This window comes from Oncorhynchus masou, chromosome 3 (genome assembly GCF_036934945.1).
Source record: "Oncorhynchus masou masou isolate Uvic2021 chromosome 3, UVic_Omas_1.1, whole genome shotgun sequence".
Taxonomy (NCBI): Eukaryota; Metazoa; Chordata; class Actinopteri; order Salmoniformes; family Salmonidae; genus Oncorhynchus; species Oncorhynchus masou.
The window spans coordinates 13146672-13173413 of record NC_088214.1 but is presented as its reverse complement, the minus strand read 5'-3'; the positions used below and the strand labels follow the sequence as shown (position 1 = coordinate 13173413).

At 44.4% G+C, this 26742-nt stretch overlaps 3 protein-coding genes and 1 long non-coding RNA gene across 6 annotated transcripts in view; 1 reads left to right on the top strand and 3 right to left on the bottom strand.

Annotated features, from left to right (window-relative positions):
• LOC135510535 (potassium/sodium hyperpolarization-activated cyclic nucleotide-gated channel 2-like) overlaps nt 1-1707 on the bottom strand; it is an 88926-nt gene extending 87219 nt beyond the window's left edge. Inside the window, exon 1 of the mRNA XM_064931546.1 lies at nt 572-1707. Coding sequence (XP_064787618.1) covers nt 572-1692 — 1121 coding nt within the window. The 5' untranslated portion in view covers nt 1693-1707. The remainder of the gene's footprint in view (nt 1-571) is intronic.
• Nucleotides 1708-7897: 6190 nt separating this feature from the next.
• LOC135510517 (E3 ubiquitin-protein ligase RNF126-like) lies at nt 7898-13021 on the bottom strand. 2 transcript variants are annotated; one of them, XM_064931521.1, is made up of 10 exons: nt 12720-13021; nt 12100-12185; nt 10833-10891; nt 10585-10645; nt 10228-10466; nt 9878-9946; nt 9708-9777; nt 9518-9611; nt 9012-9127; nt 7898-8890 (listed from the first exon to the last, which is right to left on the bottom strand). In XM_064931521.1, the coding sequence occupies exons 1-10, from the start codon at nt 12811-12813 to the stop codon at nt 8738-8740; spliced, it is 1041 nt and encodes a 346-aa protein (XP_064787593.1). In that variant the 5' UTR covers nt 12814-13021; the 3' UTR covers nt 7898-8737. The 2 variants fall into 2 exon arrangements, with proteins under 2 accessions (XP_064787593.1, XP_064787601.1); XM_064931529.1 differs by having other exon boundaries at nt 7898-8774.
• On the top strand, nt 12203-26686 carry LOC135510504 (SURP and G-patch domain-containing protein 1-like). 2 transcript variants are annotated; one of them, XM_064931502.1, is made up of 23 exons: nt 12203-12359; nt 13018-13189; nt 13321-13430; nt 13594-13851; nt 14066-14189; nt 14306-14409; nt 14920-15043; nt 15226-15584; nt 16414-16520; nt 17215-17383; nt 19365-19536; nt 19668-19777; nt 19941-20198; nt 20413-20536; nt 20653-20756; nt 21269-21392; nt 21575-21942; nt 23303-23409; nt 24109-24286; nt 24993-25099; nt 25227-25372; nt 25559-25688; nt 25783-26686. In XM_064931502.1, exons 1-23 carry the CDS (start codon nt 12341-12343, stop codon nt 25807-25809), a joined length of 3501 nt encoding a protein of 1166 aa, XP_064787574.1. In that variant the 5' UTR covers nt 12203-12340; the 3' UTR covers nt 25810-26686. The 2 variants fall into 2 exon arrangements, with proteins under 2 accessions (XP_064787574.1, XP_064787582.1); XM_064931510.1 differs by lacking the exons at nt 12203-12359; nt 13018-13189; nt 13321-13430 and having other exon boundaries at nt 13767-13851; nt 14055-14189.
• LOC135510529 (uncharacterized) lies at nt 15501-19351 on the bottom strand. Its single transcript, XR_010451131.1, has 3 exons — nt 18448-19351; nt 16922-17352; nt 15501-15581 (listed from the first exon to the last, which is right to left on the bottom strand). It is a non-coding gene; the product is annotated as an uncharacterized LOC135510529 (long non-coding RNA).
• Nucleotides 26687-26742: the final 56 nt, after the last annotated feature.

Below are 26742 nucleotides of genomic sequence, written 5' to 3'. Positions count from 1 at the left end.
TTAATCTAGCCCCAACGGTAAATAGCCTAGTAATTTACTGAATTTAATGATTGTTGGCCAAGATTCGCCTATTGTTCTGAATGCGATCGATGCGAATTTTTGACGAATTGAAACAAACGCGAGGCTTGGTTGGGGTATCCAGGATATTCAACAGACTACCTAGTGTTTACAACCTTGAAAGGGCACGATATCTTCGTTATTCATAAAGCCTATGCAGAGAGCTTTGCGCACAGGTTGTCTTTGAAATCCTCTAAAAAGCATTTCTAAAAAACCTGCTTTGTCAAAGGCCCCTTGTTTAATGAAAATCACTGCATAGATGGGCTTCATTCATTAAAATGTGATATACATGTATTGGCTAAAATATCAGCCAGAACTTGTGGAACAAAAGGGGTAAATGTATATTTTAGAATAACTAATGACAATGGATGTGTTACACAATGTACAATGACAATAGCATTCTACGGCTGGGCTCCTGGATTCTCAGTATAACTTGTTGATGAGGCTATGGGGCCAAACCAAGGCCCCCCATGACATTGTCAACATGCACATACATACATAGCATAATTCTTACCTGAAATCACTGTAGGGGTGGATAATCCAATTGCCCGCTGATTTAACCCGCTCTTGCTCCCTCTCCACCGCCTTTTGACTCCCATACATGCGTAAGGAGAATTTGTTAACTCCAGGCTGCAGCATGGCACTGAATTGTCGTTGCATGAAGGTGCTTCCGTCAGCATCGGCATCCTCGGCCTGGATCTGGGGTCCATCCTCCGGCTTCTGGAAGGTGACAGAGTTTCTAGGCTGCTGGGTCGTCTGGGTCTGGGTCGATCCGTGCAGCGATGAGGAGGCTTTCCTGCTTGGCGCGTTGGAGAAGGACACCCTGGAGTCCTTTTTCTCGGGGACGCCGGTGGAAACAGGGGTGACGCTGGGGTTTGCGCTACCTTCCCCCTGGCCCTGCGTCATGGAGCCTGTCGCGGAGCCATCCATGCTGGCCCTGGCTGAGTTACAGGCACCACGCCTAAGGGACGCGTCCTCGGCTCTCCCCGCCCCGGCAGTCTTGTTGGAGATGATCGAGCGCAGGCTCCCGGTGCCGGAGTCCCTCCTGCATTCTCCGTTTTTGTTGCATTTCATTCTTGAAATTGGAGCGGTGCTGTTGTTACAAGCATCGCCTGCTGTCGCGTTTAAAACCTCTACTGCGACCGCTGCTCCAGACGCCTCCGCCCCTGCCGCTCTGTTGGTCTCGCAGCGCCCGGCAGCATCTCCCGGACAGGTTGTGGTATCAGTCGCTTTGGATGCTACAGTGGGCTTAGTAGCAGCAGGCGCACCCTCTGTTTGCAGTAGGATGGGCTCGTTGTTGGTGGAGTTCTTTCTGGTAGCCGTGGCCGCGGCTCCCCCTCCTGGCGTAAAGTTCTTCATCCTGATACTACCGCCTCCACCGCCACTGCCGCTCCCCCCGGTTCGGCGCAGCCGCGGATACTGAAACTTGGACTCGTCCTCACCGTCCTCCGCACCGTCTATGACAGCGTTACTGGCCACGCCGGGCTGCTTCACATTCGGGGCGCTCTGGCTGGCAGCTGCAGCGGGGGCAGACTCAACACAATTGCTGCTTTTGCTTCTCGTACAATTGGACGTGGCAGCTTTGGGCGCGCTGATGTGGCTACATCCGCTACCGCCTGCCGCCTTCTTTTTCATGGTCGCAGCAGATGAGCCTGGTGAAACCTCATTCTTGTCCATATCAAATGTTGCCTCCAATTATCTTTAGTGAAAACCGATCAGGACAGAGGAGTGGGGGAGAGAGAGAGTGGAGAGAGAGAAAGGAGAGAGAGGAGGGGGTGGACGTGACTTCTTTGCAAACTACAAGAGTAGGTATCTGTACTCACTTTCAGAGATCATGTAAGCTTCACTTCCCCATTGTTTATATTTTATCACATCTAATAACACGTTTAGTGGCAGTTGCTCTGATTAAGTCCCATTCAGCAAATCATAGGCTAATGTAAACCTATTGCCTTATTAAATTAACTTTCAATTACATTTTAATCAATCCAACTCCCAAAATATTCAACAAGATATCATCTAAATGCACGTGAAATCAGGTCAATGACTCATACAGCTTTCAAACGCTCAATTAAAACGGCATGAAAGTAATGAAGCAATGATGTCATTTTTTAGAGGGTGTTTTCAATGACAAGATGTCAAACCGGCGTGTAGCGCCCTCTACTGTCCATACAGGTGGAATACAGAGAAGGAGATCTCATAACAATAGTCTGTTTCCTTTACCTCATCATCTGCACTGATGTGAAATAGCTGAGCAGGTAAACTTCCACAGCAACAGTGACTTTCCAATAGGCATCCACCATACTTTCCCCTGATTTTTCCATATCAGGGGATGACAAAGTATGGGAGCCCCATACTGTTTTTATTTATTTACTTTTCTGCTCTTTTGCACATCAATATCTCTACCTGTACATGACCATCTGATCATTTATCACTCCAGTGTTAATCTGCAAAATTGTAATTATTCGCCTACCTCCTCATGCCTTTTGCACACAATGTATATAGACTCTCTTTTTTTCTATTGTGTTATTGACTTGTTAATTGTTTACTCCATGTGTAACTCTGTGTTGTCTGTTCACACTGCTATGCTTTATCTTGGCCAGGTCGCAGTTGCAAATGAGAACTTGTTCTCAACTAGCCTACCTGGTTAAATAAAGGTGAAAAAATAATAATAAAAAATTAAGATATGAAGGGAGGAGGCCACAACTATCGAAATGAACCTTTTATAAGCATCATGTTCTTGAATCGAACTGTTTGGATTTTCATCAAAGATTCTCCTCAAATATAGAGCTTTCAATTTATACCAAACATTCCAAGAATCCAAATGGGACTGTAATAAGGATCAAATTGTGTTTTGGAATTGTTGTCACCCAAAAGTTAGATTAAAATATTAGAGAACAGATACAGTAATGTGTGCAGGCTAGCACCAAATGATTCTTGCTGGTAGGGTTCCGTTCCATCTCCGGTTCTAGTCTGCTGTTACCTCCATCAACAGGTACATGTAACTTTTTGTAACCACATGCTTATTTCAGCATCCCTTTACAGGACAGAAACAATGTTTAATCCATCACTAAGTGTACCCAAGCATTCACAACCGGTGAGCATACTGACATTGAATCAATTGAATCAAATCAGACCAGCAGTAGGATACGTACGAACAGCCCTGACAAAGGACCCAGAGTCCCAGACACACTGTTGGATCTGATATAGGACAAGGATGCATTTGGTTAGGAAAAACGTGCCTAGTATTTTTTAGTTGCCAAGTCCTATTTCATCCATATCAACGTCATACACATGATAATCCAGGCCAAACTGTATATATGATCTGATATTTTACCTTGTCCACTGAACCAGTGAGACCTACATGAGGACACACACACACACACACACACACACACACACACACGCACACACAGACACAGCCTTCAGAATCACTGACGCTGATTGCACACAGTCTGTGTCAATGACATTCAGAGGTTGTCTGCAATCACTAAACTTGTCTTAAACATCCATGCAGCAATGTTAAACTACGTTTCCCAGGGGTCAATGGGGTTGTCGTGACTGTTCTGAGTCTCCTTGCCGCAGGTCTCTTACCTTTTCACAGTGAGATGCCGGGTCCAGTCTGAGCTGGCAGATGGAATGTGTCTCTCGCTCTGCAGAGGCTGACTGCCTCAACTCCACTTCCTGGTATGATGACACATTAGAAGAATGATGCTCTGGGTTCATTTGCATAAAAGGCAGAGTTCCAGTTCCAAAATATAAAAAAGGCTAATTGATCTTGGACGAGGTCCAACGAGCTACGAGGAATCCCAGACAGAGACAGTGTCAGGCTGGTTGAACAGATGCTGCTGTTGGGTGGTCTGGTGGAACTAACCTGAGAGCAGCGTATACTGGCAGTGTCAACATTCATCATTGCTGTATGAGAATTTGAAGTTGCAGCTATAACCACTTACACAGGGTCAGTTATTCGTTCAACCCTCTAATGGTTTAGGTTAACATTGGGGTTAGCGTAATCTGGTCCTAAATCTGTGGTTGTCAACCTTATGCTAAAACCTCAGCTACCCTTTTTCCACAATGACATCCCAGGTGAATGTGGACTGGCTATAACATATTTATAGGGTAACAATAAGAATTTCAGTTATGCACAGAAGGTTTAGTGAAAGATACACAGTAACCGCCTGTTGTTCTCAGAAAGCTAATCAACAAAGCCAGGTGGTCTCTTTCTCTGTTTTGGTTCTCTCCCCCACCCCTTTCTTCCCTCTCTTATTTTGTCTCCCACACACACACACACACACACACACACACACACACACACACACACACAAAAAGAAAGACAAGGCAGCTCTAAATGGGTTGTCATGTGTTTAGGCTGATAGAGCTGCAGCAGTAGAGAGAGAAGTGACACTGATGAGTCTCGCCAGCAGGACTGATAAGGACATGACTTGGGTGAGGGCCCCACATCGATGAGAACTGACCCGAACATACATTTCATGTCATCTGACCAAATCCAAGTGCCAATGCCGTTTATCCCCCAAAAAAGTATTACTTGTTAAACAAAATATTTTTCTCTGAACAATTGTATTAGTATAAAATAATATAATTTCCCCATGTTTTGTAGCTCATTATTTGTATTATTTATTTTATACAGTTTTTTTCTGATCTTTATCAAGCGTGCCAATAATTGTGGACCTGACTGTACATGACTTGGGTAGGGGCCACACAGACTAAAACATGCTTGAACCTTAACTATCGGCACATTGCTTGGGATGAAACACATTGAAATGTTCTAATGGTCCCTTCAGTGACATTGGCCCCTTCAATGTTCCATTCCCTTAACCCTAGGGGTAGGGGTTAGGGGAATAGTTAGGCTGGGACTACACAGAACACACCCTCCATCTTCCTACGATGCACATAAAGAATTAATAGAACAACATCAGTTACCATATTTGAAAAGGCGATAAAATATGAGTAGTGAAATGGAGTGTGCATAGCAGGGTGAGAAGTGTACCACAGCCATCTGTCTCCAGAGCCTGCTGTCTGAGACAATGAGAAGTGTACCACGGCCATCTGTCTCCAGAGCCTGCTGCCTGAGACAGTGAGAAGTGTACCACGGCCATCTGACTCCAGAGCCTGCTGCCTGAGACAGTGAGAAGTGTACCACGGCCATCTGTCTCCAGAGCCTGCTGCCTGAGACAGTGAGAAGTGTACCACGGCCATCTGACTCCAGAGCCTGCTGTCTGAGACAGTGAGAAGTGTACCACGGCCATCTGACTCCAGAGCCTGCTGTCTGAGACAGTGAGAAGTCTGCCTGAGACCACGGCCATCTGTCTCCAGAGCCTGACTGCCATCTGAGACAGTCTGAGAAGTGTACCACGGCCATCTGTCTCCAGAGCCTGCTGCCTGAGACAGTGAGAAGCCATCTGTCTCCAGAGCCTGCTGCCTGAGACAGTGAGAAGTACCACGGCCATCTGTCTCCAGAGCCTGCTGCCTGAGACAGTGTACCACGGCCATCTGACTCCAGAGCCTGCTGCCTGAGACAGTGAGAAGTGTACCACGGCCATCTGCCAGAGCCTGCTGTCTGAGACAGTGAGAAGTGACGGCCATCTGACTCCAGAGCCTGCTGTCTGAGACAGTGAGAAGTGTACCACGGCCATCTGTCTCCAGAGCCTGCTGCCTGAGACAGTGAGAAGTGTACCACGGCCATCTGTCTCCAGAGCCTGCTGCCTGAGACAATGAGAAGTGTACCACGGCCATCTGTCTCCAGAGCCTGCTGTCTGAGACAGTGAGAAGTGTACCACGGCCATCTGTCTCCAGAGCCTGCTGCCTGAGACAGTGAGAAGTGTACCACGGCCATCTGTCTCCAGAGCCTGCTGCCTGAGACAGTGAGAAGTGTACCACGGCCATCTGACTCCAGAGCCTGCTGCCTGAGACAGTGAGAAGTGTACCACGGCCATCTGACTCCAGAGCCTGCTGTCTGAGACAGTGAGAAGTGCCATCTGTCTCCAGAGCCTGCTGCCTGAGACTGAGTGAGAAGTGTACCACGGCCATCTGTCTCCAGAGCCTGCTGCCTGAGACAGTGAGAAGTGTACCACGGCCATCTCTGTGCTGCCTGAGACAGTGAGAAGTGTACCAGCCATCTGACTCCAGAGCTGCCTGAGACAGTGAGAAGTGCCATCTGACTCCAGAGCCTGCTGCCTGAGCCATCTGTCTCCAGAGCCTGCTGCCTGAGACAGTGAGAAGTGTACCACGGCCATCTGTCTCCAGAGCCTGCTGCCTGAGACAGTGAGAAGTGTACCACGGCCATCTGTCTCCTCTGAGACAGTGAGAAGTGAGCATCTGCTGCCTGAGACAGTGAGAAGTGTACCACGGCCATCTGTCTCCAGAGCCTGCTGCCTGAGACAGTGAGAAGTGTACCACGGCCATCTGTCTCCAGAGCCTGCTGCCTGAGACAGTGAGAAGTGTACCACGGCCATCTGTCTCCAGAGCCTGCTGCCTGAGACAGTGAGAAGTGTACCACGGCCATCTGTCTCCAGAGCCTGCTGCCTGAGACAGTGAGAAGTGTACCACGGCCATCTGTCTCCAGAGCCTGCTGCCTGAGACAGTGAGAAGTGTACCACGGCCATCTGTCTCCAGAGCCTGCTGCCTGAGACAGTGAGAAGTGTACCACGGCCATCTGTCTCCAGAGCCTGCTGCCTGAGACAGTGAGAAGTGTACCACGGCCATCTATCTCCAGAGCCTGCTGCCTGAGACAGTGAGAAGTGTACCACGGCCATCTGTCTCCAGAGCCTGCTGCCTGAGACAGTGAGAAGTGTACCACGGCCATCTGTCTCCAGAGTCTGAGACAGTGAGAAGTGTACCACGGCCATCTGTCTCCAGAGCCTGCTGCCTGAGACAGTGAGAAGTGTACCACGGCCATCTGTCTCCAGAGCCTGCTGCCTGAGACAGTGAGAAGTGTACCACGGCCATCTGTCTCCAGAGCCTGCTGCCTGAGACAGTGAGAAGTGTACCACGGCCATCTGTCTCCAGAGCCTGAGACAGTGAGAAGTGTACCACGGCCATCTGTCTCCAGAGCCTGCTGCCTGAGACAGTGAGAAGTGTACCACGGCCATCTGTCTCCAGAGACTGAGACAGAATTCTCTCTCCATTTCCTCCTTCAGGACAGGGCTCCTGAGGGAGCAGAGCTATGATTGGCTCCTATGCTGTGCTCATAATTAAACTGTGTTGATTGGGTTATTAGGTGATTACTAATCAGCATGGCACCACTTAGCCGATAGTATATAATAGTTTCACGTATAATGGTTTTCAGCCCCTGCTTATTGTTCAGCGCCCGGTTTAAATACTTCAGAAATCCACCATTCCTAGTTCCTACCTACCTTCCTTGAAGTAACTAACTACTGAGCTGACATGACTATACTGGTGCTACTGTAGCACGTCACCTCTCCCATCGGGAATAATTAGTGAGAATGTTGTACAAGGGAAGAAGGAAGGGTGCATTTCTAAAGTATTAGAACAAGGCAGATAATTCCAGACACCTCATATTTCACCATTAAAAAAAAAAAAAAATTCACACAGCAGAACGTTCTAGAATCGTCCAGAATAAATCCATGTTCTACTTACTTACTGGCATAGTATAGCGCTATCATCAAAACTGCAGTATAGTCCAGGTTTGGTGTTGTATTATTAGTTTACCCTAACAAATTATTAACTTACAATAGAATAGGTATATAAAAATGTATTTAACTGAAATTCATTGTATGGGACATTCGAGGAAACTGAGTGAGAATGTTTGTCACTTTTGACAGTAGCCTACAAGAAATTAGAGAATACAAACATTTTGGAAAAATGCTGATAAATTGAGACTTTAATGTGAGAATCACAATATGAGCATTAAAATTAATGAGGAAAAGTTCAGAGATGCAATAACATTTTTGTTCAGTTGTAGTTTCCCAAAATTCCCAATCCTGAAACCAAACAGAATGTAGTGCAACAGAAAAGTGCAAATAAATAATTCTAAAATCAGATGCATACACTCAGTTCTCTCTCAGTTCTCTCTGTATTCTTCAGTTGGCTGTACAGTGACTGACCTGCTTGTTAATGTTCTTAAATATGAATACCTCTATGTACACATATCTCTCTCCTTCGGCATGGAAGTCTGTACCACCACAGTTGAGTAAAAAAAAAAAAAAAAAATTAACACTTTCTCTTTAAATATAAAATGTGTGTCCCCATCTTATGGCAAAAAGACATGACAATGTCTCAGTCAAGTCGCAGTCCACTGCGGTTCAAATGTATAATAGTATCCACACCACAACCTGTTCGGATCCTTCTCCAGTTTCATCTTCACTCCTTTTACAGAAGCATCGCAACAATACTGGTGACGGCACCACTCCAGTCCTCACACACGGGAAGGAATGATCGTGTGTTCAAAGTTCACAATAGAAAGGGGATAAAATAAAATAAAAATAACGTCTCATCGTCCATATTGAGTTTATCGTTTCACCTCCAGAGTAGAGTCATCTCCCCAGCAGCTTCTCCCAGTGGGCCTTAAAGAGAGCACTGAGAGGGACGGCCCTCCAGACTCTCCTGAGCCAGTGGTAGAGTGGGGGTGAAAGTCTGCCTGGGGTGGGGGTGAGGTGTTGCTTGTGTGCAGGTGGTGTGATCGAGGTATGATGGTGATGGAGATCTAGGAGTTGTTGGCAGCGTTCTCGTTACTGGGGGAGCTGGAAGAAGATGAGGAAGAGGAGGAAGGGGAGAAGTTAATTCCTGAAAGTCCCGGGGGGTCCGTGGCTGTGTTCTGTCCACTGAGGCTCTTTCTGCACACTGGACATGTGTCGTGCTGAGGGAGGGAGAGAGGGTCACAGAAATGAGGTTCAGCTTACAGCTTAGACAATGAGAACACATTAACATGCAAACCACTGCATTTAAAAGGAATTAAACGAAGGTGAAAACGCACATACCTGTTCCAGCCATGGTACTATGCAGTCATTGTGAAACAGGTGATTGCACGGAAGTTGCCTCACAGTCTCCCCTACACTGTAGTCTTCCTTGCACACAGAACATTCTAAACTGGAACCTGCAATAAAATACAATATTTTGTGGTTGATTGATCAGTCCCTTCAAAATTCCACTTGATTTTGCTGTGGCAATTCTGCCATTTTGCATGGCAAAATGCATTGATTTTGTCCAATTTGTCGTGACAATGCGCTGACATGGAGAACAGTTTGACGTGTGGCTTGATTGAAGCATATTATACAGTAGATGTGCAGTGATTGGTTGAAATTGCGAGCCCTCTTTCTGTAATGCGATAATATGATATTATTTGACTTTATGTGGAAATGGTGCAGTGATTGGTTAAATTTGCAAGCCCTTGTATAATATGCAGGGAATTGTTGCTTTTGCACCCAAAAAAATGTGATCCCAGAATCCTGGAGGGACTGAAAAGTTGTTGTTGTTGTTGACTCACCCACATGTTCCTCTGTGATCTGGATGCTGGGCAGGTTCTTTATCCTCTCTCTGTCAGCAGGAGGAGGACCAGTGTTCTCAAACTGATTTAATAACTACAGAGGAGAAATGTTGTTTCATTAGATTGTGCAAATGTGTCACCAGAATTTGACATTGAATCCCTTGTGAAGTGTTAGAGGATTTGGGTGTACCTGGGTAATGATAGAATCAAGTCCATTGGCACCCCAAGCGTAGTCCATTGGATTTGAGTGTAGCATGCCCCTATCAAGAGAATTCCAAGAAATGACTAGAAACACACAGTAACTAGTACATTTACAGACACAATTTTCCTGGTAATTATATAATAACACTGTGCACATACCATGGTCCCATTGCAATGTTCGGCATGGCTGTGGGTGCTATGATTCCATTCACTAGCTGCTGGATGATTCTGCAGAGGGACAATGAGAAATATCTCAGTCACTTAAGCATTTCACTGTAAGGTCTACACCTGTTGTAATCGGCGCATGTGACAAATAACATTTGATTTGACTTCCTGAATTATTCCTGAAGAAAACTGAGTCATGTCACTACACAAGTAGTGTATGAATTCCTTTCATAATTCCTTTTTCATCTCTTTCCTACAGGGCAAACAATGTTTCATTGGGCAAACAATGTTTCATTGGGCAAACAATGTTTCATTGGGCAAGCGAGCTGGAAAGTGTTCCTTACCCCTCTAATGTGGGCACTCCTTCGTGTCTCTGTCCCGGTCTCCGTGGCATGTGTCGTCCCTGTGGTTGCCGAGCGCTGTACCGTTGCCGTGACGCCATCTCCCGTTCCCGTCGGTTCTCCGTCTCGCGGTTGTCTTCTGCTGGCAGCCCCGCTCGGAGGTCAAAATTCTCGTCAAAAATCCCCAGAGCGAACTGGCCGTATCCGGGCGGAAATGTAAACATGTGCTGGTGGTCCATACTCTTAGGAAGGACAAAGAGTGAAACATATACTGTCACTAACTTGCAGTCCAACCAAGGTGCATGAGTTCATGAGGACCAACTGTTGAGTTGAGGAACAAAGGAGTTCTGTGTCACTAACCTCAAAAGTCGGACGGTTCTGATCGCTGGTGGAGGCAGTGGATGTGGACCCATTTTCAGTGCTGGAAATAAATAAAACACAAAAAAAACATCAGGTTCTCATCTTATCTTCAACTATGAACCAATGTGATGGAAATGAGCCTAAACACCGACAGCCTGTTTCCCAGACACATATAGCATTGTCAATGGAGAAGTACTGCTGAAAGGGCTTTAAACTCTGATAGACAGGCAGATGATACTGTAGGCTACCTTCTCTCCACTGATAGCTCTTCAATGAAGCCAGATTCACACCGCGGACATGTGTACTCCTGTAGGAAAGCAGAGATACATCTAATTTATAACATAATCATAATTGTCATCTGTCAATCTCATAAACTTGAATGTTTTCATTTGATCTGAAGCAAAACAAAACAACAACCATGCCTATGTAGGCTATGTATGTACCTGGGAATTAAGACTGTTAGATAGCTTCAACCAGTTGTGGCTTGAATTCAAAATCAACAAGTTAGCTATCGATCCGCTGTTGCTCCATTCCCAGAGTTGATCATTTTAACAATAGCTGATGATCCATTCAATCCATTGCTATTGAGAGATCGTTGAGTACCATTAGCTCTTTGCAAAGGCTCTCCATGCAGGTAGATATCTGAAAGCTACTGCACTGTACAATTCAAGAAGCTTCCTATGAATGACCATACAACAACAGGCATGTTAAAACAGGTTGTTGCAGCTATGGAAATGAGTTGGTGGTGTACATAGCCTAATGATTGTGTTTTTTGAAAGTCACACTTTGTGAGATCATAGCTTAAAAGGGGTAATCAGCAGTTGCTACATCCATTTGTGGATGTATAAATTAATATGTACCCATTGATTCTCGAAGAATATAACTTATAATAAATTCAACTGTCCTACCCCATCAGAGCCCTCAATAAACTTATTTAATGCAGTTTGTAAACAAAGTAAATGTAAACAAATACTATTTATTCTAAAAGCATGGTTAAACTATACTTTTGATATCATGGATGGTAATTTCTTGCATCTATAGCTTTGAATTTGAGAGTGGCTACATTTCTCCAGACATGAAACAGTGGTGGACAGTCGCTTTGTTATCGTTTCAACTGCTGATTTCCGCTTTAAAGTTAGGTAGCTATCTACCTTTGGAGGTGCTAGGGGCCGGCAAGCTGTCATTATCATGAACAGGTCTCATATCATAAAAAGAGACATACACACTATCACTGTAAAACATGGGTAACTCCTTAGCTAATTCAACAAGTCACAGAGGCATGATCTCGAATCATCCTAACAGGCAAACTACAAGCCATTTTGGTAGCTGGCTAGAATGCAAACGAAACTATAGCTGTCAAATGATTGGCAACGTGAACGTTCCACTAGCTACAAGCTAACGTTAGCTAGCTGTCATGCTTCAGCCATAGGAAATCGTGGATAAAATAATACAAACCCCACTTAACTGGCCATGGTTTCCTTTCGTGAACAAAAAAAACCTCTCTGGAATGCTTACCGGGAGACGAGGGTTGATCTCTGCTGAACATCGGTGACAGAAAAACCGGCAGGACCGTGGGGGAGCTTCAGCCATCTTCTGATTCTCTACCAGACAACCGAGAGGGAACGTGTACGGGTAGCGACAAACGACACAATTAATCGATTTGCGAGACGAACAGGAAGCGGAAACTAGCGAAGCGCTACCTAGCTTAGCAACAGATAGCTCGTATCAGGGAATACAGATCTGGTTAGCTGCAACTATGGAGTCCGGAGATACAGGTGAACACTCGAAATAATTTAAATGGCATACCTTAATATAGTAACTATTTTAAAATGCTTAACAATAAACTCTTACCTCATTAAATGTGGTTCTTTGCGCTAGCTAACTACATAACTAACGCGTTAGCTACTTAGCTAGCTAACGTTAGTTACCACCGCCCATCAACAGGATTTGTAGTTGATACATCAAAATTCATCAAAAAAATCGGTAGCCACAATCAGAATCAACCACATAATGTCAAATTCATTACATAATTAGTTTAGTAGTTTGGTATTTTAGCTATTTATTGCTAACGTCTTGATGCCACCTTGTAGCGAGCTAAACTAGCTAGTTTTAGAGGAAAAACATGTTTTACCAACCCTGGCCTTCTGGCTGCTTCTCAAGTCTGTGGCAACAAAGATAATCAAAGGGAATGGAGACATCCTCAATGCAGCAAGATATAGTCCCTGACATGTCTACACATTCCTAACATTCAGGGTAGTTCACTCTTCATAAGATATAGATAGCTAGTCACGTACGACTTTTACTAAAATACTCACGAAGATAGCTAGAGCAATTACAAACGAGATCACCTCTTGTGACTTAACATTATTGGTAGTAGGACACCAATAACAACTGCACCCAACTCTTCCACTGTTTGTTTTATTCCCACTGCAGGGAGAGGAGGCTGGAACAACAAGTTCCGGCCAGCCCAGAAGAACAGGACGAGTGTGAACATTCTCCGTCAGGAGGAGCTGATCGCCCAGAAGAAGCGGGAGATCGAGGCTAAGATGGCAGAGCAGGCCAAGAAAAAGAGCCTTCAGACTCCCAACAAGCCATTGCCACCAAGGTACAGTATATTCTAGTCTTCTGAAACACTACAAATACCTCTCATCAAAACTCTGCTCAATCCCTGCTGGAAGTACTTGATTCTGGCCAACTTGACTGTAGCCATTGATTTTTGACTTCTTATCCCCACAGTTTACACAGTTTACAGGGACACTCTTCGAACAACAACAAGTATGTGAACGATGGAAGCTTCTTGCAGCAGTTTATGAAGCTTCAGAAGGACAAACCCAGCTCTGACTCTGGTGAGATAGCGAGCTCTTTAATTGGTTTCAATAGAACTTTACTTTAATGGTACAGAAATGATTAAATAAAATGGTAATAACACAATAATTTATGAATTACTTTTTTCTTTTGGATTCATTAAACAATGAATGTGAGATTAACCCAGTTGTGTACCTTCTACAGGCTCCAGTAGTGACACCAAAGCCCCGTCATCATCCACCCCCAGTCCGTCGTCAGGAGTGTCTCAGCCCCAGATGAAGAGCATTCTCATCGGCAAGCGCCCCGGTCTAGGGATCAGCAGCATGCTGAACCAGTTTAAGAACTACTCCCAGTCCAAGAAGAACCCACTTCGCCCCCAAAGACCTAGCATATTCAGCTTCCCAGATGAAGATGATGATGATGATGAGGAAGTTGATGACTCAAGCTTCCTAGAAATCAAAGGTAATTCATGATCTGTGTTTTTAAATATCAAAGAACTGCCAGGAGCCTGGGTGCAAGTCAAATTCTGTCCTATTCTACGTGTTGTCATTTCACCCATGTCATTGACTGTGTATTTCAGTTGCAGAGTAGCTGCTTCCTGAGACTAATGCTTTGCCTGAATTCTCATAGCCTTCTACAGTAGAGTAAAGGTAATGTACTCATAGTCCTCTTAAAGTCTTTCCCCCAGAAGACCCAGACACACGACTTATTCTGGACAAGATGGCGGCCTTTGTGGCTGAGGGAGGGCCTGAGCTAGAGAGGAAGGCCAAAGAGGACTACAAGGACAACCCTGTTTTCTCGTAAGTCTGTATGGATGTAACTACTAACAGCATGTTAAATCTATAGCTAGTATATAGTGTATGTAATTGTGCCTCTTTTAGTCCTGATATAAAAATCTTTTCCCTCCACCTTACAGATTCTTGTATGATAATAACAGCCGGGATTATCTTTATTACCGAAAGAGAGTTGCTGAACTCCGAAAGGATCACTCAAAACATGAGACGCCATCACGTTCTCATGGTAAGATTACCTACATCAGTTTCTCTCTCACTCTGTCTCTCTCTCTCTCTACCACACACAGTTCCTCACTCTCTCAAAGACTGATGGTGTTCTTTTAATCTGTAATCTATATTTATACATGTGAATGAGTCATATGTGAGATAAATATAATTGCCCTCCTTGGAGAGTTTTAGTTGATGTTGAAAGTAACCATTAAAACAAAAAACGATGAGGATCGAAGATACACAATGATTTACTGAATACTTTAACCATGATACAAGTCATTCACAACACATTATGATTACCCACAACGTTTCATGGTGTTATTTGTTCACCAATTTTAAGATTAGGTCTGTATTCCATTATCAAATCCATACAATCCACTTCCCCAATCACCACCGTGTCCCCCTGCTCCTCCTCCTTTCCCCCTCTTCTTATCCCCTACTGGCTGTAGGCAGGTGTGTGAGGGCCAGTTGAGTACGGTACGGTAGTAGTGTGAGTTGAGCCCCAGTACTGATAGGCTGCTTAAAGTCTCCCCCCCAGTGGACGAGGAGACACAGAGGGTGGCTGAGAAGCTGGCCATGTTTGTGGCCGATGGTGGCCCCGAGGTGGAAGCCATCGCCGCCCAGCACAACCAGGAAAACCCCACCTTCAGGTTAGTGACAGTCTCAGATATTGTAACGAGAGCGTTTAATGTATTCATCCAATTGTATTGTATTGTTGCTTAAAAAGACATTATTTTATTCAAAGCTTATGACAAATCAAAGTAAGTAATGCTAACATGTAAATTGGATAAAGTACCACAAAAGACAGCATATTTCTTCTTCCTTTTCTCAGTTTTCTATATGACCTCCAAAGCCCCGCCCACCGTTTCTACAAGAAGGTGGAGGAGTACCGCCAGGCCAAAAATGCCCAGAGCCCCCATCCAATGATTAAGCAGGAGCCTGGGGTGGAGCTCAAGAGACCGGCCGCCCCTCCCCTGACCTATCCTCCCCCTCCTCCGCCCCCTCACTACCCCTACCTGGTGGGTCAAGTAAAGCTGGAGCCGGGTCTGGGGATAAAACAGGAAGTGTCAGGTCCGCCCGTGGTGAAGAGGAAGAGCCGCTGGGGGTCGGAGGACGACAAGGTGGATCTGTCACTGCAACCCATCATCATCCCCAAGGAGGAGGAGCCAGAGCCCAGCCCGTGTCCCTCTGGTAATTAAACACACATACACGGAGTGTACAAAACATTAGGAACACAATCCAAATATTGAGTTACACCTCCCTTTGCCCACAGAACAGCCTCAATTTGTTGGGGCATGGACTCTACAAGGTGTCAAGCGTTCCACAGGGATGCTGACCCATGTTGACTCCAATGCTTCCCACAGTTGTGTCAGTTGGCTGGATGTCCTTTGGGTTGTGGACCATTCTTGATACAAACGGGAAACTTGCACGTGAAAAACCCAGCAGCGGCACTGAAATCTTTTGTCCTGCCCATCCACCCTCTGAATGGCACACATACACAAGCCATGTCTCAAAGCTTAAACGTCATAATTTCACCTGTCTCCTCCCCTTCATCTTTAACCTGTCTCCTCCCCTTCATCTTTAACCTGTCTCCTCCCCTTCATCTTTAACCTGTCTCCTCCCCTTCATCTTTAACCTGTCTCCTCCCCTTCGTCTTTAACCTGTCTCCTCCCCTTCATCTTTAACCTGTCTCCTCCCCTTCATCTTTAACCTGTCTCCTCCCCTTCATCTTTAACCTGTCTCCTCCCGTCTTCTCCCCTTCTTGTCTACACTGATTTGAAGTGGATTGAACAAGTGACATCTTTCAATAAGGAATCATCTTTAGCTTTTCACCTGGATTCACCTGGTCAGTCTCTCATAAAAAGAGCAGGTGTTCCTGATTTTTTATATTTTTTTAATTTGTCCACTCAGTGTATGTTCAGCCTCTCTTGTATAACACACACAGAGACAGATGTTATAGTATAAGACTAAAAACAGTGTTTGTAAGGTATGTCCTGTGTTTGTGGTGTGTGTGTTTCAGTTAATGAACTGAGGGATCTGGGCTATAAGAAGGGAAAGCCTATGGGCCTGGTGGGAGTGACTGAGCTCTCAGATGACCAGAAGAAACAGCTCAAAGAGCAACAGGAGGTACTACATGACTGACAGACAGACAGACAGTACAATAGACTATGGCAGCACTTTTTTTTTTTTCACCTTTATTTAACCAGGTAGGCTAGTTGAGAACAAGTTCTCATTTACAACTGCGACCTGGCCAAGATAAAGCATAGCAGTGTGAACAGACAACAGAGTTACACATGGAGTAAACAATAAACAAGTCAACACAGTAGAAAAAAAGAGAGTCTATATACATTGTGTGCAAAAGGCACTAGGAGGTAGGCAAATAAAAACAATTTTGCAGATTAACACTGGAGTGATAAATGATCAGATGGTCATGTACAGGTAGAGATATTGGTGTGCAAAAGAGCAGAAAAGTAAATAAATAAAAACAGTATGGGGATGAGGTAGGTAAAATTGGGTGGGCTATTTACCGATAGACTATGTACAGCTGCAGCGATCGGTTAGCTGCTCAGATAGATGTTTGAAGTTGGTGAGGGAGATAAACAAGTCTTGTACTTTCCCAGTTGGAATTGTCGGGGACTGGGCGGTGTTAATCCTTGGTTTGGTATGGCGGTGCATAGCATACTTCAAACCTTTAACAAAATCAGATGGGCTCGGTTGCGTCCGTTCTCAACCACCTTGCAATCTGTCCCTGAAACCTTGCCTGAGGTGTGTGTCCGGCCTGCACATGCGTGTGTGTGGTGTGTCTGTGTTCCCACCGCAGATGCAGGAGATGTTTGACATGATCATGAAGCATAAGCGTGCGATGGCGGAGATGCAGGAGAAGGCGGTGCAAGACCACTCCCACGAGTACGACAGTGACGAGGAGGTGGACCAGCAGGCTGGCACCTGGGAGCACCGCCTCCGGCACATGGAGATGGAGAAAACACGTGGTAAGATTCATGAAGACAGTGTTCAAGATTTTCAGAACTGTGATGTATCATGGGTAAATTATGACTGACTGACTGATCTACAAATCATATTGAGTAGTTATTTATGATGCAAGGTGATTGCTATCCATTGCTATTGAGAGATCGTTGAGTACCATTAGCTCTTTGCAAAGGCTCTCCATGCAGGTAGATATCTGAAAGCTACTGCACTGTACAATTCAAGAAGCTTCCTATGAATGACCATACAACAACAGGCATGTTAAAACAGGTTGTTGCAGCTATGGAAATGAGTTGGTGGTGTACATAGCCTAATGATTGTGTTTTTTGAAAGTCACACTTTGTGAGATCATAGCTTAAAAGGGGTAATCAGCAGTTGCTACATCCATTTGTGGATGTATAAATTAATATGTACCCATTGATTCTCGAAGAATATAACTTATAATAAATTCAACTGTCCTACCCCATCAGAGCCCAAAATAAACTTATTTAATCCAGTTTGTAAACAAAGTAAATGTAAACAAATACTATTTATTCTAAAAGCATGGTTAAACTATACGTTTGATATCATGGATGGTAATTTCTTGCATCTATAGCTTTGAATTTGAGAGTGGCTACATTTCTCCAGACATGAAACAGTGGTGGACAGTCGCTTTGTTATCGTTTCAACTGCTGATTTCCGCTTTAAAGTTAGGTAGCTATCTACCTTTGGAGGTGCTAGGGGCCGGCAAGCTGTCATTATCATGAACAGGTCTCATATCATAAAAAGAGACATACACACTATCACTGTAAAACATGGGTAACTCCTTAGCTAATTCAACAAGTCACAGAGGCATGATCTCGAATCATCCTAACAGGCAAACTACAAGCCATTTTGGTAGCTGGCTAGAATGCAAACGAAACTATTGCTGTCAAATGATTGGCAACGTGAACGTTCCACTAGCTACAAGCTAACGTTAGCTAGCTGTCACGCTTCAGCCATAGGAAATCGTGGATAAAATAATACAAACCCCACTTAACTGGCCATGGTTTCCTTTCGTGAACAAAAAAAACCTCTCTGGAATGCTTACCGGGAGACGAGGGTTGATCTCTGCTGAACATCGGTGACAGAAAAACCGGCAGGACCGTGGGGGAGCTTCAGCCATCTTCGGATTCTCTACCAGACAACCGAGAGGGAACGTGTACGGGTAGCGACAAACGACACAATTAATCGATTTGCGAGACGAACAGGAAGCGGAAACTAGCGAAGCGCTACCTAGCTTAGCAACAGATAGCTCGTATCAGGGAATACAGATCTGGTTAGCTGCAACTATGGAGTCCGGAGATACAGGTGAACACTCGAAATAATTTAAATGGCATACCTTAATATAGTAACTATTTTAAAATGCTTAACAATAAACTCTTACCTCATTAAATGTGGTTCTTTGCGCTAGCTAACTACATAACTAACGCGTTAGCTACTTAGCTAGCTAACGTTAGTTACCACCGCCCATCAACAGGATTTGTAGTTGATAAATCAAAATTCATCAAAAAAATCGGTAGCCACAATCAGAATCAACCACATAATGTCAAATTCATTACATAATTAGTTTAGTAGTTTGGTATTTTAGCTATTTATTGCTAACGTCTTGATGCCACCTTGTAGCGAGCTAAACTAGCTAGTTTTAGAGGAAAAACATGTTTTACCAACCCTGGCCTTCTGGCTGCTTTTCAAGTCTGTGGCAACAAAGATAATCAAAGGGAATGGAGACATCCTCAATGCAGCAAGATATAGTCCCTGACATGTCTACACATTCCTAACATTCAGGGTAGTTCACTCTTCATAAGATATAGATAGCTAGTCACGTACGACTTTTACTAAAATACTCACGAAGATAGCTAGAGCAATTACAAACGAGATCACCTCTTGTGACTAACATTATTGGTAGTAGGACACCAATAACAACTGCACCCAACTCTTCCACTGTTTGTTTTATTCCCACTGCAGGGAGAGGAGGCTGGAACAACAAGTTCCGGCCAGCCCAGAAGAACAGGACGAGTGTAAACATTCTCCGTCAGGAGGAGCTGATCGCCCAGAAGAAGCGGGAGATCGAGGCTAAGATGGCAGAGCAGGCCAAGAAAAAGAGCCTTCAGACTCCCAACAAGCCATTGCCACCAAGGTACAGTATATTCTAGTCTTCTGAAACACTACAAATACCTCTCATCAAAACTCTGCTCAATCCCTGCTGGAAGTACTTGATTCTGGCCAACTTGACTGTAGCCATTGATTTTTGACTTCTTATCCCCACAGTTTACACAGTTTACAGGGACACTCTTCGAACAACAACAAGTATGTGAACGATGGAAGCTTCTTGCAGCAGTTTATGAAGCTTCAGAAGGACAAACCCAGCTCTGACTCTGGTGAGATAGCGAGCTCTTTAATTGGTTTCAATAGAACTTTACTTTAATGGTACAGAAATGATTAAATAAAATGGTAATAACACAATAATTTATGAATTACTTTTTTCTTTTGGATTCATTAAACAATGAATGTGAGATTAACCCAGTTGTGTACCTTCTACAGGCTCCAGTAGTGACACCAAAGCCCCGTCATCATCCACCCCCAGTCCGTCGTCAGGAGTGTCTCAGCCCCAGATGAAGAGCATTCTCATCGGCAAGCGCCCCGGTCTAGGGATCAGCAGCATGCTGAACCAGTTTAAGAACTACTCCCAGTCCAAGAAGAACCCACTTCGCCCCCAAAGACCTAGCATATTCAGCTTCCCAGATGAAGATGATGATGATGATGAGGAAGTTGATGACTCAAGCTTCCTAGAAATCAAAGGTAATTCATGATCTGTGTTTTTAAATATCAAAGAACTGCCAGGAGCCTGGGTGCAAGTCAAATTCTGTCCTATTCTACGTGTTGTCATTTCACCCATGTCATTGACTGTGTATTTCAGTTGCAGAGTAGCTGCTTCCTGAGACTAATGCTTTGCCTGAATTCTCATAGCCTTCTACAGTAGAGTAAAGGTAATGTACTCATAGTCCTCTTAAAGTCTTTCCCCCAGAAGACCCAGACACACGACTTATTCTGGACAAGATGGCGGCCTTTGTGGCTGAGGGAGGGCCTGAGCTAGAGAGGAAGGCCAAAGAGGACTACAAGGACAACCCTGTTTTCTCGTAAGTCTGTATGGATGTAACTACTAACAGCATGTTAAATCTATAGCTAGTATATAGTGTATGTAATTGTGCCTCTTTTAGTCCTGATATAAAGATCTTTTCCCTCCACCTTACAGATTCTTGTATGATAATAACAGCCGGGATTATCTTTATTACCGAAAGAGAGTTGCTGAACTCCGAAAGGATCACTCAAAACATGAGACGCCATCACGTTCTCATGGTAAGATTACCTACATCAGTTTCTCTCTCACTCTATCTGTCTCTCTCTCTCTACCACACACAGTTCCTCACTCTCTCAAAGACTGATGGTGTTCTTTTAATCTGTAATCTATATTTATACATGTGAATGAGTCATATGTGAGATAAATATAATTGCCCTCCTTGGAGAGTTTTAGTTGATGTTGAAAGTAACCATTAAAACAAAAAACGATGAGGATCGAAGATACACAATGATTTACTGAATACTTTAACCATGATACAAGTCATTCACAACACATTATGATTACCCACAACGTTTCATGGTGTTATTTGTTCACCAATTTTAAGATTAGGTCTGTATTCCATTATCAAATCCATACAATCCACTTCCCCAATCACCACCGTGTCCCCCTGCTCCTCCTCCTTTCCCCCTCTTCTTATCCCCTACTGGCTGTAGGCAGGTGTGTGAGGGCCAGTTGAGTACGGTACGGTAGTAGTGTGAGTTGAGCCCCAGTACTGATAGGCTGCTTAAAGTCTCCCCCCCAGTGGACGAGGAGACACAGAGGGTGGCTGAGAAGCTGGCCATGTTTGTGGCCGATGGTGGCCCCGAGGTGGAAGCCATCGCCGCCCAGCACAACCAGGAAAACCCCACCTTCAGGTTAGTGACAGTCTCAGATATTGTAACGAGAGCGTTTAATGTATTCATCCAATTGTATTGTATTGTTGCTTAAAAAGACATTGATTTGTCATAAGCTTTGAATAAAATAAAGTAAGTAATGCTAACATGTAAATTGGATAAAGTACCACAAAAGACAGCATATTTCTTCTTCCTTTTCTCAGTTTTCTATATGACCTCCAAAGCCCCGCCCACCGTTTCTACAAGGAGAAGGTGGAGGAGTACCGCCAGGCCAAAAATGCCCAGAGCCCCCATCCAATGATTAAGCAGGAGCCTGGGGTGGAGCTCAAGAGACCGGCCGCCCCTCCCGTGACATATCCTCCCCCTCCTCCGCCCCCTCACTACCCCTACCTGGTGGGTCAAGTAAAGCTGGAGCCAGGTCTGGGGATAAAACAGGAAGTGTCAGGTCCGCCCGTGGTGAAGAGGAAGAGGAAGAGCCGCTGGGGGTCGGAGGACGACAAGGTGGATCTGTCACTGCAACCCATCATCATCCCCAAGGAGGAGGAGCCAGAGCCCAGCCCGTGTCTCTCTGGTAATTAAACACACATACACGGAGTGTACAAAACATTAGGAACACAATCCAAATATTGAGTTACACCTCCCTTTGCCCACAGAACAGCCTCAATTTGTTGGGGCATGGACTCTACAAGGTGTCAAGCGTTCCACAGGGATGCTGACCCATGTTGACTCCAATGCTTCCCACAGTTGTGTCAGTTGGCTGGATGTCCTTTGGGTTGTGGACCATTCTTGATACAAACGGGAAACTGTTGCATGTGAAAAACCCAGCAGCCTTGCAGTTATTGACACCCTCAAACCAGTGCGCCTGGCACCTACTACCATACCCTGTTCAAAGGCACTGAAATCTTTTGTCCTGCCCATCCACCCTCTGAATGGCACACATACACAAGCCATGTCTCAAAGCTTAAACATCATAATTTCACCTGTCTCCTCCCCTTCATCTTTAACCTGTCTCCTCCCCTTCATCTTTAACCTGTCTCCTCCCCTTCATCTTTAACCTGTCTCCTCCCCTTCAGCTTTAACCTGTCTCCTCCCCTTCATCTTTAACCTGTCTCCTCCCCTTCATCTTTAACCTGTCTCCTCCCCTTCATCTTTAACCTGTCTCCTCCCCTTCATCTTTAACCTGTCTCCTCCCCTTCATCTTTAACCTGTCTCCTCCCCTTCATCTTTAACCTGTCTCCTCCCCTTCATCTTTAACCTGTCTCCTCCCCTTCATCTTTAACCTGTCTCCTCCCCTTCATCTTTAACCTGTCTCCTCCCCTTCATCTTTAACCTGTCTTTTCCCCTTCATCTTTAACCTGTCTCCTCCCCTTCATCTTTAACCTGTCTCCTCCCCTTCATCTTTAACCTGTCTCCTCCCATTCATCTTTAACCTGTCTCCTCCCCTTCATCTTTAACCTGTCTCCTCCCCTTCATCTTTAACCTGTCTCCTCCCCTTCATCTTTAACCTGTCTCCTCCCCTTCATCTTTAACCTGTCTCCTCCCCTTCATCTTTAACCTGTCTCCTCCCCTTCATCTTTAACCTGTCTCCTCCCCTTCATCTTTAACCTGTCTCCTCCCCTTCATCTTTAACCTGTCTCCTCCCCTTCATCTTTAACCTGTCTCCTCCCGTCTTCTCCCCTTCGTCTACACTGATTTGAAGTGGATTGAACAAGTGACATCAATAAGGAATCATAGCTTTTCACCTGGATTCACCTGGTCAGTCTCTCATAAAAAGAGCAGGTGTTCCTGATTTTTTTTTTTTTTTTTTAATTTGTCCACTCAGTGTATGTTCAGCCTCTCTTGTATAACACACACAGAGACAGATGTTATAGTATAAGACTAAAAACAGTGTTTGTAAGGTATGTCCTGTGTTTGTGGTGTGTGTGTTTCAGTTAATGAACTGAGGGATCTGGGCTATAAGAAGGGAAAGCCTATGGGCCTGGTGGGAGTGACTGAGCTCTCAGATGACCAGAAGAAACAGCTCAAAGAGCAACAGGAGGTACTACATGACTGACAGACAGACAGACAGCACAATAGACTATGGCAGCACTTTTTTTTTTTTCACCTTTATTTAACCAGGTAGGCTAGTTGAGAACAAGTTCTCATTTGCAACTGCGACCTGGCCAAGATAAAGCATAGCAGTGTGAACAGACAACACAGAGTTACACATGGAGTAAACAATAAACAAGTCAACACAGTAGAAAAAAAGAGAGTCTATATACATTGTGTGCAAAAGGCACGAGGAGGTAGGCAAATAAAAACAATTTTGCAGATTAACACTGGAGTGATAAATGATCAGATGGTCATGTACAGGTAGAGATATTGGTGTGCAAAAGAGCAGAAAAGTAAATAAATAAAAACAGTATGGGGATGAGGTAGGTAAAATTGGGTGGGCTATTTACCGATAGACTATGTACAGCTGCAGCGATCGGTTAGCTGCTCAGATAGCAGATGTTTGAAGTTGGTGAGGGAGATAAACAAGTCTTGTACTTTCCCAGTTGGAATTGTCGGGGACTGGGCGGTGTTAATCCTTGGTTTGGTATGGCGGTGCATAGCATACTTCAAACCTTTAACAAAATCAGATGGGCTCGGTTGCGTCCGTTCTCAACCACCTTGCAATCTGTCCCTGAAACCTTGCCTGAGGTGTGTGTCCGGCCTGCACATGCGTGTGTGTGGTGTGTCTGTGTTCCCACCGCAGATGCAGGAGATGTTTGACATGATCATGAAGCATAAGCGTGCGATGGCGGAGATGCAGGTGATGTGGGAGAAGGCGGTGCAAGACCACTCCCACGAGTACGACAGTGACGAGGAGGTGGACCAGCAGGCTGGCACCTGGGAGCACCGCCTCCGGCACATGGAGATGGAGAAAACACGTGGTAAGATTCATGAAGACAGTGTTCAAGATTTTCAGAACTGTGATGTATCATGGGTAAATTATGACTGACTGACTGATCTACAAATCATATTGAGTAGTTATTTATGATGCAAGGTGATTTGTAGTTCAGTCAGTCTCAACTCGCCTTTCAAGTCAGCTGCAATGTGGAACGGTTTGCTTCTGTTCAAGTGAAAGGGATCAAAGGGATTTTTAAAAATAAAATCCACCTTCATATTCATCATCTCCAGCACCACCCCAACATTGTGCATTTTAATGTTCTGTAGTTAAAAAGATAAGTGTTTACAATGACATCAACCTATTAGTAGGCAATGCCTCCTCATAATTGGTTAAAATGACACGATGCACACCAATGATGACATTGGAAACACTTATTCCTCTATCTGTTTTGCTACAAAACATAGAAATGCACAATTATCACATATGTTAATGTTGGGATGGTGCTGGAGATGATGAATATGAAGGGAATTGTCAACATTTTTCAACTTCAAGTCCATTTGAATGTGAGATTTCATTCTTCAAAAGATCAGTTTGTTACAACTATAATTCATTAATCTACTCTGAGATGAACTCTGTCATAATAACCTGGGCCACGTTTAATCTGAAAGTTCCAATACATTGTGTCCTGCTGGCCACGGCCCTGAAGTGATTTGGTGTTTATGTAAATGGCTGCTTGTGTCGTCCTCCAGAGTGGGCAGAGTCGCTGACTGACATGGGAAAGGGGAAGCACTTCATTGGTGACTTCCTACCTCCGGAGGAGCTGGAGAAGTTTATGGAGACCTTCAAGGCACTCAAGGTCGGTCCACTCCCTATTTGTTCTCTCCACCACTTGGTCCTTGACCCCTTTGTTGTCTAGCCTCTGCCCAAAATTAATTACCTGTGAAACACATTCTATTCTCATGTTCTTGCCTTGTGTTCTGCAGGAGGGCCGTAACCCAGACTACTCGGAGTATAAGGAGTTTAAGCTGACGGTGGAGAACCTTGGTTTCCAGATGCTCATGAAGATGGGCTGGAAGGAGGGCGATGGGCTTGGCTCTGGGGGACAGGGCATCAAGACTCCGGTCCACAGGTTGGGGGCTGTCAAATACTCACAGACACATAGTATACACATTTGTACTCAGATATGGACACAAACACTTCACATGAGTACACACACTATTGTCTGATACAAGGTCTTCTACACAGCTTACACACACACACACACACACACACAGAGACATACACCTAGCCAGCTGATGTGGTGTGTTTGTTCCAGGGGAACCACGGCTGTTGACGGGGCAGGGTTTGGCGTGGACCGGCCCTCTGTGCTCTCAGGACAGGACGATGAGTATGATGCTTTCAGAAAGAGGATGATGCTGGCCTACCGCTTCAGGCCTAACCCACTGGTAACTATAACTACTACATAACATGTAAGCTGTTCTGTTTAGATGACCTTGCATCGGCAAGAGTTTGGAGTAATACGCCTGTCTCTCTTCTCAGAACAACCCGAGGAGGCCATACTACTGAAGAAGAGGTCTGAAGCTTGGCTGACTTCGTCAACTTTTCATTTTTTAAACAACCAACAGTAGTGTATTGATTTCTCTTTGTTGTGGAAACAAACTGTAGGACACTCAGTTCAAGTAATCTCCTCTAGATTGTGTGGAATTGTATGGTTGGTGATAAACTGTTTAGGCTGGAGATTAAGGATGGATTTGTCTGATCTAAAGTTTTCTAAGAGTCAGTTGATGTTCTTACTGAACTGCAAAATGAAAGTTTCCTATTTGATCAATCGGACGGCTAGGGTAGAGTTGTGATGGCTCGCTATCATGATCTGATTTCACAGTCACGACCCATAACACAGAACAACCTACACACACACACATACATAAATAGTGGTGGAATAAGTACCCGATTGTCATACTTGAGTAAAAGTAAAGATACCTTAATAGAAAAGGACTGAAGTGAAATTCACCCAGTAAAATACTACAAGCGTAAAAGTCTAAAAATATTTGGTTTTAAATATACTTAAGTAAATGTAATTGTTTTTTTAGTTTTTTTTTACGAGTAGCCAGGGGCACACTCCAACACTCAAGACATAATTTACAAACAATGCATGTCTGTTTAGTGAGTCCATCAGATCAGAGGCAGAAGGGAAGACCAGGGATGTTCTCTTGGTAAGTTTGAATTTCACAATGTTCCTGTCCTGCTTGCTATGCATTCAAAATGTAATGAGTACTTTTGGGTGTCATGGAGACTGTATGGAGTAAAAAGTACATTATTTTATTTAAGAATGTAGTAAAAGTTGTCAGAAATAAATACATATATATATATATATTAGTACAGATACTTATGTAGTACTTTAAAGTATTTTTACTTAAGTACTAATACACAACTACACAAACAATTTGAATGAAGATTTTTTTTTTATTAGTTTGAAGGTAATGAATGGCTTTGAAATTA